This window comes from Protopterus annectens, chromosome 6.part0, assembly GCF_019279795.1.
Source record: "Protopterus annectens isolate FY-2018-M chromosome 6.part0, PAN1.0, whole genome shotgun sequence".
Classification (NCBI taxonomy): Eukaryota; Metazoa; Chordata; order Ceratodontiformes; family Protopteridae; genus Protopterus; species Protopterus annectens.
Genome location: NC_056737.1, coordinates 1,992,295,399 through 1,992,309,193, shown reverse-complemented (window position 1 = coordinate 1,992,309,193; position 13,795 = coordinate 1,992,295,399). Strand labels below are relative to the sequence as shown.

The 13,795-nt window shown below is 36.9% G+C and overlaps 1 protein-coding gene across 1 annotated transcript in view; it reads right to left on the bottom strand.

The window, feature by feature from the left end:
* The window catches only part of PDE11A (phosphodiesterase 11A), a 3,012,459-nt gene extending 2,999,478 nt beyond the window's left edge, over positions 1-12,981 (bottom strand). Inside the window, exon 1 of the mRNA XM_044075310.1 lies at positions 11,801-12,981. Within this exon, the coding sequence (XP_043931245.1) occupies positions 11,801-12,616 (816 nt within the window). The 5' untranslated portion in view covers positions 12,617-12,981. The remainder of the gene's footprint in view (positions 1-11,800) is intronic.
* Positions 12,982-13,795: the final 814 nt, after the last annotated feature.

Below are 13,795 nucleotides of genomic sequence, written 5' to 3'. Positions count from 1 at the left end.
ATGCATTAAACTGTTTACTTAATAAATTAGGCCATGGTTAAAATGTGGCTCCTAGAAAAAAAAAAACTTGTTTAAAATAGTCTCATCTGCATTTTGTGGATGGCTTAAAACTGTACAGCTGAGTAGTTGATAGAAGACAAAGCTATAAATATATTTGCTCTGTTTTAACTTACAGTTTTAGGGTAATCAACTGGCTCAAAAATTATTAGCTTGATTTGACATAAAAATAAGAAAAATGCTACATACTTATCAAATGTTAAATAAAAATCATTATACACCAAGATTATATTCCATACTATGAAGGAGCTATGGGCCTCCCCAAAACTGATTACATGTACAGATCTGCAATCATTGGACTGCATACATGTCTGCTGACCACTTCAGAACCAAACATAGTGAAAGTTTTAAAACATGAGGAGAAGAAGTCTAAGATGACATCTTTGCTGAGTTTAGCACTAGAATTTCAGTGTCAAGCAGGGATGAAAATCAAACCATTAGTAGACAAACATCAAACAGCAACTGAATGTGATAAAAACAAAACAATAATAAATAATAAATAAATAGAGAATGATGAAATGTACATCACATGGGTTCACTCATTACAAACAGCTCAAAAAAATAGATGCAAGAAAATCAGATACAGTAGTCCATGGAAAAATAAAAAAAATATCATTGATCGTTGAAATTGCTACACCCAGTGATTCTGGTGTCTTTATGTAGAGAGAGTCACAAAGTAAAAAAATATCAGGATTTGCAGACAGAAACAAGAGCAATGTGAAGGAAAGATACCCAGAGAGTTCCAATAGTAGTAGGAGCAATAGGTCTAGTGAAAAAGAATTTACATAAGTACTTAAATATGCTACTAGTACATGTAATTCCATATGAATTACAGAAGCAATCAATTCTGGGCACATTGAGGGTGCCGAGAAGAGTACTTTTGACTTACATCAAAAACTGAAACAATACTAATTTCATGTACTTTAATCATACACTGACTTTTGGAATGGGGTCCATTCCCATCATGGTATTAGAAGCTCAAAAGACTTGCAGAAACTAAACAGAGCAAAGCAAATGTTACATAGTAGAAACTAAAATAAAGGTTATACAGTATATAGCAAAGAATTAGCAGTAAAACTGGGGAAAGGATGAGATGGCATGCATAGGGATCTATCATTTGTCGGAGTGCTCAGTGTGTGAATTCATTCAGTTTACAGACTTTTCTATGCACACAGTCATGTGAACACAATAGTGTTCGGTGATGCTAATCTAATTACATATTCATGGAATAATGTTGACTCACCTTTACCATACAACAAAGCATTCACCACCTACTTAATGGAAACTAAACTTATTCAAATGTTACTGTACAGTACAATGTATTGAACATTATTTGCATTAAACACAAACACTGGAATGCTGAGAGTGAGCATCACTTTTAGGGAGTGGCAGTAATCTAATAAAAACATGCCTAATAATACTGCATCTGCACAGAATATTACCATGCTAAAATAAGGAAAAAGTGTACCTTGTTGTTCAGGTGATACAGACACAATGAAACACAATGACTGCAGGGCGTCTTTAACACGGGTAGAAATATAATTGAAATGAGTGTGATCCTTAAAGCAAAATTTTGTCTTCTCAAACTTAATAAAAGAACGTAGCAAAAGTCAATTTGCAGAAGTAAAATTCTGAGTTGTAATATATTATTTAAAATGAAAATGATAAAAAGAAGGACTAAACTACGCAAAAAGCAAAAAATAACAAAACTGACAAGCTGTAGGTAGGTCATATGGTACTCTGGGTGGTCCTCAGAGTGATACCCTTCAATCCACAAGCAAATACACACACACACACACACACACACACACACACACACACACACACACACACGCACACACACACGCACACACACGCACACACATGCACACACACATGCACACATGCGCACACGTGCACACACACACAACACACATGGACAATAGGCAGAATATCAACCATGGCTGATTAACTGACTGCTGATACTGCAATCACACCCAGATGACAAAAAATATGCCATGTTGATCAGGCTCCCTGGGACAGCCTCTCACTGCTGTGGCTTGAAGAAGGGGCTTTTCAAAACAGTACATTTTGACACTACCAGGTTCTGGGACAAACTAGTTATTTACATTAAAGACAACATGGTATTGTTTTATGCATACACTAAACATGACAGAACAAAAGAATGAGACATCATTATACTGAGATATAATAGAAAGACATGCCTCAGTTAAGAATTGCTCAGCAAATAATACATTTACATCTGCAGTACCTGACCCCAAAGTGCCAACTAGTCTGACAGGAGAAGAAGAGCAAGGACGGGGACATAAGATAACCTTCCTGAAGAAATCAATAAAATGAGCACAAGGAAAGCCTAAAAGTGGACAAACTATCAAAGAATTGAACGGGCTAATAATCACTAAACCACTGAGTATAATACTAAAAAAACTCATTTGAGAAAGGTGAACAAGCACATGAATGGAAAAAACAATCATAAAACCAGTCCATAAATATGTGTGTGATAAATGTGAAGTGAAAAATACAGACCAGTTGTCAGTCAATCCATGAAGAGTTATTAGAGGGTCTGAACTTCATAATAGTACATCAGCAAGCATATTATTCTGCTAAATCTGTTGACACTGCAGTCACATTTTAATTATAACTACTATCATTAAGCATTTAGGGGTCTACTTCACCCTGTCGAAGGCCGACAATATCGAAGCTGATATTGCCGGCACCAAAATGTCGAAAGCGAAATTCATCATGCGTGTAAACTGAAATCTCTGTAAGGGGAGATTTCCATTTACTGCAATGTAGTGCGATCTTGGAGTTGGTATATTTAAGTAACGGGGGTATGGGGGTGCAGCCCCCCATGTGGGGGGGTGCAGGGGGCTTGCCCCCCTGCATAGAGCAATTTGTGTTTTGTTTGGGTGTTTTTTTTTGTGTGTGTTCGATGTTCGGGGGTTTCGACATTTTTGTGTCACTTATTACGCTGTCGACAGCTTGAGTTTTCGACAGCGTAATATAAACACAAATTTAGAGATGACTGTTTCGTTGTTTATATGGATTTTCCTTTAAAATAGCTATGTTAATGTTAATCATTTAATACTTATCACCAAGCTTCAAAAGTTTACTGTGATGACTGCTGACACAGAATGGTGCTTGAAAATTTGAGACAATGTGCTGAGTGGAACCATACCACAAAAACAGTCTGTTAAGGTTCTGTCGTTCTGTCATGGGACCATGTTAGGAAATACATTTCAGGATAGAACAATATCATTCACCTTCAATGTGCACTGAGTAAAATTTAGTTATGGGCAAACAATGGCATGCACTTGGATGTGCATAAAGCTAAACAGATGCATTTGGGCTGAACACTGGTTTCCTCTTACTCTCTTACAGGTTCAACAGTGATCGAGAGGACAGAGTTTTAAAAAGACTTGAGGACAGCAGTGGTCAATAAACTAACTTCTCAACAACATATCAAAAACTGTATAAGGAAAATGTCAAAACACTTAGTAGCATGTTTTAAATTGATCAATCCAACAGTTATAACAGGTTTGTACTGAACATTAAACTCTTATCAGATATCAGATAGAGGCTAGAATATGAGAGTTGCATATGGGTCCTTGTATCAGAAATTATATAAATAAGGCAGAACAGATTCAGAGAATGCTAATAAAATGACTACAGAATATAGAAGGGAAAAAGTAGTTGGACTGTTGGTGTGAAAGTACAATATGTACTTTTAGGAATAACAGTGTCATGATGCACAATTTATTGCTTAACTATTTCCACAGAATTGAATGGGAAAAACAGATTGCATTGTTTTGATCTACAAGACAAAATAAGTGCTATAACCCAAGCCAAACTTTTTTGGATTTTTTTTTACTACTGCTTTGGTCAACATAATGGATTGGGTTTTGTTGCTTAGACATGTAGTGTTGATATGATTCTTGGCCTTGTTTCCTAGATTAAAAGAGGCAGTAGTTTTATTTTATGGTATTGATATCATAACTTCTCTGTCTGTGGTATATGTTCCTTTATGTTTTCTGTGATCCATGCTAAGGACACAGATTTGATGCAATGTCAGTTTGTTGAGAACGGACAGAAGGACAAAGCTGAAATATTCAGCAACAGAATATAAGTGAATAGTGAACTGAATGGACAATTTGTCAAGCTTAAAGTGGACAAACTGCAATCTGGTCAAATTCAGCTTGGCCAGAGTTGAACTTCTTATCATTGTTTTCCATAGGAAATCACAGCTGGTCTGCTAAGTGTGAACAAGCAGTGATCCCTTCCATTTGAGAAATCCCTCCCTTGCTCATGTTTGTGTTATTGCAGAGCTGATATTTATAAAATCAGAGAAGTGTGGTGGCTTGCACCCGTATGAGTTCAGCCAAGGTTATGAATTACTGTTTTCATCTGGCTGCAGCCTCGTGCAGATGTAACTTGATGAGTCTTGGTGGAACTGTCTAGCCAGCAAAATAAAACCTTAAATTCCAGTCTCCTGATGTTTCTGCAGGCGTAAGGATGTGCTCTGTGGATGTTGCATAAGTGATAAACAATGTATGTAGTGATGGTGTCTAGTGTAATGCTATCAGCTGTTGAATTGTTTAATGCAGCAGTCAGGTTCCTGTCACATATGCTTTCCCTGCCAGAGGTTTTGCATGTTATAGGCAGCATAAGTAGCAGTGCAAATCCAAGCAGACTGGTGCTGGGCTGTGAAAATAGGTCTATGGTGAGTGACCAGTGAATACTGAAATCTACCACACTAGCCAGTTAATTTTTAATGCTACATTAAGTCACTGCAGTGACAACTCAACAGTATCATTAAGTGAGATGGGTGGAATACAAAAAAAGGTAATTTAGTTGTGTGTCTGACAGTAAAAGTTATAGCATTTTCAGTGCTCCTACCAGTATTTCATATACAAAAGAAGAGCATCTCCTGTGTCTAATGTAGAATGATTTTGCAACATTGTAATTAATTAAAGCTCTGTTGGAATGTTTAGAAGCCGAGAGTGAACCAGGCATTCGCTGATAAGGATTCTTTGGCACTAGCACCTATTCCTAAACAAAGGTAGCAGACTAACCCTATATAATTGAGTACAGTGGTGCAGAGGGAAAAAAAGAAAAATAACCTGACAGTTTAATAGTGAGAAATAAGGCTGTAAGCGACTATATGTAGGCCAGGGTTTGCTTCCTCCAGTCTTCATCTGTCTACTGTGAGACTTTCGATCAAGGTACTTCATCAGAGCTCCTGTGTCAGTCCTACAAACAGCTGTACATCTAGTGGATTTACACTGTTAGCAAATGAATGACAGTATATAAATAAATAAATAATACTAACTTACACAACACTACTAAAGAAAACAGAGCACACAGCATTTGTAATAAATAACTTCAAACCCTTATTTAACCTTCATTTTTCCTGTCAGTCTATCTCCTCTGCTCTGATCTAACCCTTTGATTTGCTACATACACCAAAGGCTATCTGTCTTTGTATAATTCTTGTTTATGTTGAATTTTTGTATATATATATATATATATATATATATAGAGAGAGAGAGAGATACAGATATATATTTTATATTATGCTCACTTTGCATTTACTTGTAGTACAATGTAATTCTATTATTAATAGATTATTATTATAATCTTTGCAACTCCTATGGCATATTTCACTGAGCTGAGGCTGTAATTGGTCAGAACCCCGGAAATGAAATTCTAATAAATAGTCGTTTCAAACAGTACGAAGTCCTTTAACTTTAAAAACAAAAGGAATAATATCTAAAATAAACTGTAACTCAATTATCTAATAGCAACTGTCCTTCAATCATTCTCTTCAATGCTAAAATCAGCTCACAAAAACTGATACAGTACAAAGTATTATCAAAATTACAGTATGTAACTTTGAAGGGATTGAATCAATACTAAATCTTATCCGTTGATACAAAACTAAAATAATTGCACCTGGCAATGCTTGTTACCTCATACAGAAACATTACTACACTATTCTCATTAATTAACTCACAAGTGTAGCATTACCAAAATACGTAGCAGGGATGAACAGTAAAGGAGAATGTACAAACATATGGTTTGACTGCAGATAACAACCACCTGGTGCATCTAATCTGCCAATTTCTCTGCATTCAAGATAAGCAGTGGAATCTAATTAGTTAAAAGCATGCTTATTCTTCTTGTCTTTGGCCTACCCCATAAATTCTAGATGTCTGCCACATTGTTGATGCTGTGACCTCTCCAGGAAGGCTGCCATAATCATCTTTGTATCTTAAGAATGTGTCATGTTGTTTTCATATACCTCATTTATGAAATAATGTTCTTACTCAAACTTTGAGGATTCCACTGATTTACTTAAATGTTTACGTCATATTTCTTTATTTCCTTCTTTCTTTCATTAAGACTGATGTCACACACATTTAGATTTATTTACATAGAACCTTACAAAGATCATGTACCATTTTGCTTGTTGCATCTAGGTGAGAATGAGAGATACTAACTTCCTGTTTCTGCTAGTGATGTCACTTCTTTTGCATCATAGCACTATGCCTGCCTTCTTTGGTGTCTTGTCACAAACTCTAGCTTTCCCTTACACCAAAAAGGTATAAATACCACTAAATCTCATTCTATTTTTGTTGCTGCTGTTACTATTTCCCATTTGGATGTGTTTTCTCTTTGCAAGTTACTGCTTTACACATACACTGTTTTGCATTTTTACTCCAAATTTAAACTTGCACACCTTGGGCCACTCTTCCAAACTTGCCAGCTGCCTTTTCTCTTTTTTATACCTTCTTGTGTATTAACTGCAATTACATATTTTTGCACCATTAACAAAAATGTATTCACTGTCTTCTAGACCTTCTGCACTATCACATATAGGAACAATGAAAAAAAGCCTAAAACTAACCACTGTAGTACCCCACTGATCACCATCTCTTTCATCTGAACAATCCATTTATTATGACACTCTGTCTCCCTTCCTAAGAAAGTTTTTATGCATGTAGAGCATTTCTAATTTTTGGTGAGACTTTTTTTATGTTATTTTGAACATGCAAGTCAAATTTAAGGTTATCATCTTTAATCACTCCAAGAAGTTTTGTATGGGAGTCTACTTCAATTTCTGTTTTGTTCAGTGTAAAGATTCTGAAATTTACTTTGTTAGGTGTATGTGAGTTGGAGGAAAATAGCAGTAACTTTGTTTGTTTTGGGGGGGGGGTGAGTAGTAGTTGGGCATTATGGAGCCATTTCTTAACTGAGGAAAAAAGCTTCTTGACTGATATGAAGGAGTTGAGGCAAGTTATTAGATGCACATATGCCTGTAACCATCTTATTAGCTCCTGGGATAAGACCAGTGAGCTAACAACCATGCTGTCTCTGCAAAAGAGCCATCAAAGCAGATCAGATGCCTTGCTAGACTGAGTGATGCATGTGCAGCTGCTAACTTTGCTACTGACTGCAGAATAATGCTTACAACTGCTGAAGAGCCAGAGACAGTCAGAGATGGAGTGAGCAGCATGTCAGTCATATACTAAATAAATGGTGCTCATCTTTGCAGTAAATACATACACAGTGTCCTTATAAAGTGCATTAGGATATTACATGACAATTGAACCAGGAAGGATCACTAGTGCTTCTTTGCTGTAAAGACAAGGTAATGTGCAAACAAAAACAGAAATTGTACAGGACAGTAACAGGTAAAGACTGCATTGCTAAAGTAAGTGCCAAGTTGGAGCCCCAGCAAACCATGATAACCTCAATATGTTCACTACACACACACATACACACACACACACACACACACACACACACACACACACACACACACACAAACTTCTTATAACATTTAATATTTACTTTAAACACATAAGATTAGTGTTTTCATCACGTTTAATATACTCAAAGGATCAGTACATGCATCTCATCTTTTCTGATTACCTGAACATTCCAAGCAAACAAATACTGCCAAGGCAATAGCACACATATCAAACATCCAATAAACAAAAAATATGAGGGGATAAAGCATACAAATTCACTAAGGAACTTAAATATTTGTTGGGAGATTATGTATAGAAAAAAATCAGACTGCATGTAAACTTTGATGGGGATTCTTTTCAAAATCACCTCAAAGAACAGTCAGAGTGTTTAAATGTATGTAACAAGAGCTAAAATAAAAAAGGTTATCCCAGAGATCACATTGACTCATTTTAATGGCTTATGTGACCTCTGAGCTGACCTTTTTTATTTCAGTAGTTACACTTTATTTTTTGTTGTGGGTAATATGCAACCATTGCTTATATATATATATATATATATATATATATATATATATATATATAATACAAAATATATATTTTGGTTGACTAATGACTTTGTAATCATTTATTCAAGACCTGCCATCTTCAATTAAATGCAATTTAACAATAAAAATCCAATTGGTTGAACAAAGCAAATGTGATACTACCCAGAGTGCTATGAATTTCAAGGAGCAATATGTAAAATACAAAAAAAAATGGGAAGAGTATGCAAAATACAAAAAGCATTTCTAGTAGTGCAATTATAACAACAAAAAAGATGAGCATCCGTTGTATTCCATAAAGGAGCTGTTTACTACACAAATGCCCATTTCCATTTACTATAAAGTTAATGAACAATATAAAGAACACATATTTTGGTTACAAGCATCATCATTCTGAACTAAATTATATAACTTATTATGTCAATGATGTGGCTAGAATGGGGAAACAGTGACATCATTCTAACCAGGGGAGTAAGCACTTTAAAATTCTAGCTGCTTCGTTAGAAGACCTCATTAAAATAAGAATAAATTTACATATTATGCTGAAGTTAGTTTTTCTTTGCTTTTTTTATAGAGGCTGGAGTAAGGCAAAGTTAATTTAGTCATGCAACCTGATAGCAAATGAAGCAGGTTCTAATTGTTTAATATTCTGTTTGTACTAGACTTGATATGTTAGTCTATTCCATAAATGCTAATTGCAACCACCTTGGCTAATAACACCATCATTATTGTCATCAGTCTTTTTTAGATAGAGTTATCTGTCAATCCTGGAAGCTTTTGCTGATGTTCAGATCTTTATGCTGAACTCCACAGCACCTGTAAACCAGGCAATGGCAATTACCTCTGACAACATCATATCACAGGTGTTTATTAATTGTTAAATACATCATTGTTTAAATGACAATGATATGAAAAAGAGCAGCTGGTGCTTGTCTAAACAGATCATCACTGATTGTCTTGATTACATTTGTTGATTCTGCATAATACTAAGGTGACGAGCTCTTGCACTGACATGCGGCATACATTATCTGTCTAGTACACAGGATACAGTCTTATTACTTTTGCACAGTAGAAGCACAAACATCTCTAAAGTACATGCTACATTCGTCTTTACAGGCCCTTATCAGCTTAAAGTGTGACTGCTAATATGCTGCATACTATATAAACAGACACACCATGCTTTGAAATAAATGTGAAAGAAAGGATACTTCTAAACATATTGTTATTATTTAATTTCTTTGTAGTTGGTAAAACAGTGCCATATGCTGCCCGGTTAAAGAAACTCCAGCTCTACTCAGTGGCATACCGCTTGCTCAGAGGTGGCCTGTGCCTGAAGTATAAGGCCATGTCCAACCTGGAATTAAAGGACATGCTGCACCTCAAAAAATCCAAATCCCATTGAGCTACACGCTTGAGAGACTTGAACCTCAGCACTGAAATAAATAGGACATGCTGGAGGGACAGATTCATAACCCAGAGGCTCCCTTCACTCTGGAATAAAATCCCAGTCCAGGTTAGGCAGAGTCCCTCATTGACTCTCTTCAAGAGGAATCTTGATGAGTGGATGGGGATCGAGGTTTACCCTGGTATCACTTCTGTGTCACTGTTAGACAGAGGCACAGTATACTAACCTCGAAAAAGGGCATAACAAAATTAATTTAAAATGGGTGGCGAAAGCCAAACATACTCTGGCTAGGCTTATAAATGCCCTAGGGCAGATAGCCTAGTATGAACCTATGAACCTATGAATACTGCTAATATTAATAACCTGCATGTTAAAATAGTGGAGTGATAAACATTAATATGAGGATGAATTTGATAATTAATGTGAAAGTTGCTGACATACATTATATTATGATTTTTCTATAGAATTTCATTAATATAATCAAGAATTTGCACTAACTTACTGTAAAAAAATAAGACTGATTCATAGTCACATTGGTGATAACAAGAGCTGTTTATTAATCTATAGCAAGGTTTTGTACTATCCTGCTTAATGGTGCAAAAGTTTTCCCTTGAGTTGCACTACGCTTGGTTTCAGCACACAAATTTTGTATTTTATTATAGAGCTTTCCCAAGAAAAGCATGTACTTCTAGGCAACAACAGGATGAAGAAGAATTGCCTGGAGAAGGGGTTTAAGAGAAGGGCTGATGATTAAGTTCAGAGTTAAAAATGAAAATTTATTTGAATCACTTACTGGCAATATCCAGTGTTACATCTTTCCCAGATGACTTATTTTAAAAACCCTATTGCCACTAAACTTCATTTAGGGTGCATTAAATAAGTTATGCTGCATGGTGATGAGCTGCCACCTCTACATGAGGGGGAATGCAACTAACCATCTGTCTGAGCCAAAAAGACACAACAGAAATGAATACTGTCTTGAAAGTGTAAAGTCCCCAAAATTAGCTACCACTTAGTTAAGACATTACAAAATGGGTCACTGACATTTTAATTTTCAAAAAATACAACTCCACAGGTAAAGACATACCCGTTAACTGTCACTTATTTTCAGGGAAGTAAGTTTGACTCTCTGTCCATCTTAGTCCCTCCTAAAACTGATTAGATTTGGAGAAAAGGTGGTGAATTACTATGATTGCCACCTCTTCCTTTTTGCACAGGACAATCCCTATATGGGCAGTGGTATGCTGTGTAAAATACTGAAAAATGGCAAATGTCCTGAGATTTTAGAACTAGCAATATTTCCGAAGTTTCTTTAATAGTTGCATAAAATAATTATTTTGTATCTGAAACACCTATATTTTATATGAAAGCATAAGCAAATCAAATGCTACAAGAATAATTTTTTTTTTTTTTTTTGCAAAAAGGTGAAGTTCAGTCCTTTTCATTGGCTGTGGGTATGGTTTGTCCTGCAAAATCTCATATTTCTGGAAAAAAAATATCCCAGTTTGCTCATTTGAAAAGGTGGTAGTCCTATTACACTTAATAAGTAATGACAACAACCAGAATTAAAAACTTCTACATAACAAAAATGTATATTAATTCACATTCTCTTATTCTGTCATTGCCTCAAGTTAATAGTACAAATATTTTAGAACTGTCCCTAATTGTCCTTGATTATTTCTGGATTTGTCCCTGATTCGGATGTGATTTGTCCCTGATTGGTTGAGAGCTATGGCCGAAGGGAAAGGGGGAGATTTCGTAATCCACCTTAGAATTTTAAATAAATTAGTAGCAAATTGTATGATGCTCTTCTAAATCAGACAGTCGTTTTAAGTGTACTTGATTGTACAACGTTTAGTACTTCCAGTTTCAGGTGTTATCAGTTGTCACTTCTATCCACTTGTCACTCAAGATAATATTGCGAAGCAGAGTTTGAAGAGTGCCACAAATTAGGGAAATGTGCCCGTATAATGTAACATCAAGCTGTTTGCGAAACTGATGCAGGCACTTCTTGTATAATGCATAATTGTTGAAGCCCTTACCTGATATGCATCGGATATATTGACAGTCTCACCATGCTCTGCGACGTATCCAATGATGCCCTTGCCCCAGGGCACTTGCACTTCGTTGGAGTTCTCTATGCTGCAGGATGGCAACATTGTGGTGCCAGCATGCACATCGAAAAACTTTGAAACCAACGTCTTCTTGTTGGCGCTGCCTTCAACCAAAAACAGGGAGCAGCGATCTGCATCAACAAGAACGCATACAAAGATTAGAATCTTGTAACTGAGGCTCGTTAGATCCAAGTCATTAGAAATATCCTTGACTAGTTCAAGGAAAAACTGGCGTTCGTTGTGCTCCTTGAGGTAGTACTTATAGTCAATGGCGGTAGATGTGTACTGTGGGATGTTTACCCTAGACTCAAGTAGAGCACTCAGGATATGGGCTGTTGTAGGGGGCAATGAACTAGCCTTTCTCAGCAGTGCCCTCCGCCTCATGCTAGACAGGGGCTCCTGAGCTCTTGAATTCACATGTTCGTCATAGGTTCGATTTACATTAATGGCCTTTGAACGAGCAAAAGTTTTCCGGAGCTCTTTCTGTGAGGCCCGTCGTTGTAGCCCATCGCCCTTGGTGACCCAGCATTCCCGGGGTCCACCAGTCTTGTCCTCTGAGCCGCCAGTGTTAAGAGGTACTTTGGCAACCTGGTGATTTTTGAGCCACTTTTCCACCATGCTTTGTTTTCCCTTTCGGATAAGATAATCTTCAAAAAGGTCCGGGTGCTTGTCCAGGAAACTTTCAACTTCAGTGAAGTCTAGCTCTGTAGTTGACATGGTCTTAGCAGTTCTAGACAAAGCCATCAATGAGGTCACTTCAGTTCACCCTCTCAGGCAAAACCTTGTGAGGTTTCACGTCAAATTTCCTGAACATTTTGAGAAATCACATTTTTCCTCAAGGTAATAAACTACAAGATAAACGAAATAAAGCAAACAGCTCCAGTGTTTTAATATAAAACGAGGTCTGACACTAGCAGTCCCAAGCACTGTCTTTTTTTAAGTCTCACCGTTGATAAAATCATAAAGGTACTGCTTTACACCTCCTTTTTATGCTACTGAGGGTAAGCGACTGTACTCCTAATTCCGCGATGCCTATCTGCTGTGCTGAAGATGCTCAGGTTATCCTTTGAAGAAGGACCAGCAAGCAGAGCAGACACACGCTCACATACTGTACACACACACACACGCACACAAACACCCAGTCACACACTCACAGGCACTTTACGAGATCCCCCACCCCACATCTAAGCGCCAGTGACGTCAGTGGAGACCAGTGGGAGGAGGATTATGTTGTTAGATATGTAAACTCTTCCCTTCTAATCAGTGGCATTGCAAGGAAATTTTGGTGATGCATCTGCGGATTCCCTTGGATCACACTGCTTGACTCAGAGACTGCATAGTGATTGCTGCAGGTATCATGCTGATGTAAAAGATAATAATGCCAGAGGCTTCAACTTTTCACACTCTCCAGCTGATAATTGGTCACGCAAGAAAAAAGCTTTTTGAATTATGCATGTAAAATAAATTAATTGATGCTATGTAAGAAGGCAGCATATGTTACTCAACACGACTGTAATGCATTAAAGTTTACGATTGCAGTTACTGCTACGTTTATTCTTGTTGCAGATGGTCTTGGGAAGCTGGACTGGAGACGTCAACTTGCGTGGACAGCTGCAGTTTTGTGCAGTGGGATGTTGTACAGGCTCATGTTATGAGCTACAGCCTGCAGTTTACTTGCTATGAGGGTCATTATTTACTAAGCATCAGCCACTGGCCCATTTCCAATAAAGTTAATTTTATATTTTAAGAAAGATGGGTTATGCAGAGCTAAAATACAGCATTTTGATACTGCTTATGATGGCAGGTTGTTTTTGCGCGCTGCAGTGACTAGAGTAAGAGCACACTGGCACTTGCATTTAATGAAAATGTCATTTTGATCTTTCACGAATAGTATATAATTTGTTGGTAAGGAAAGGAAGTGAA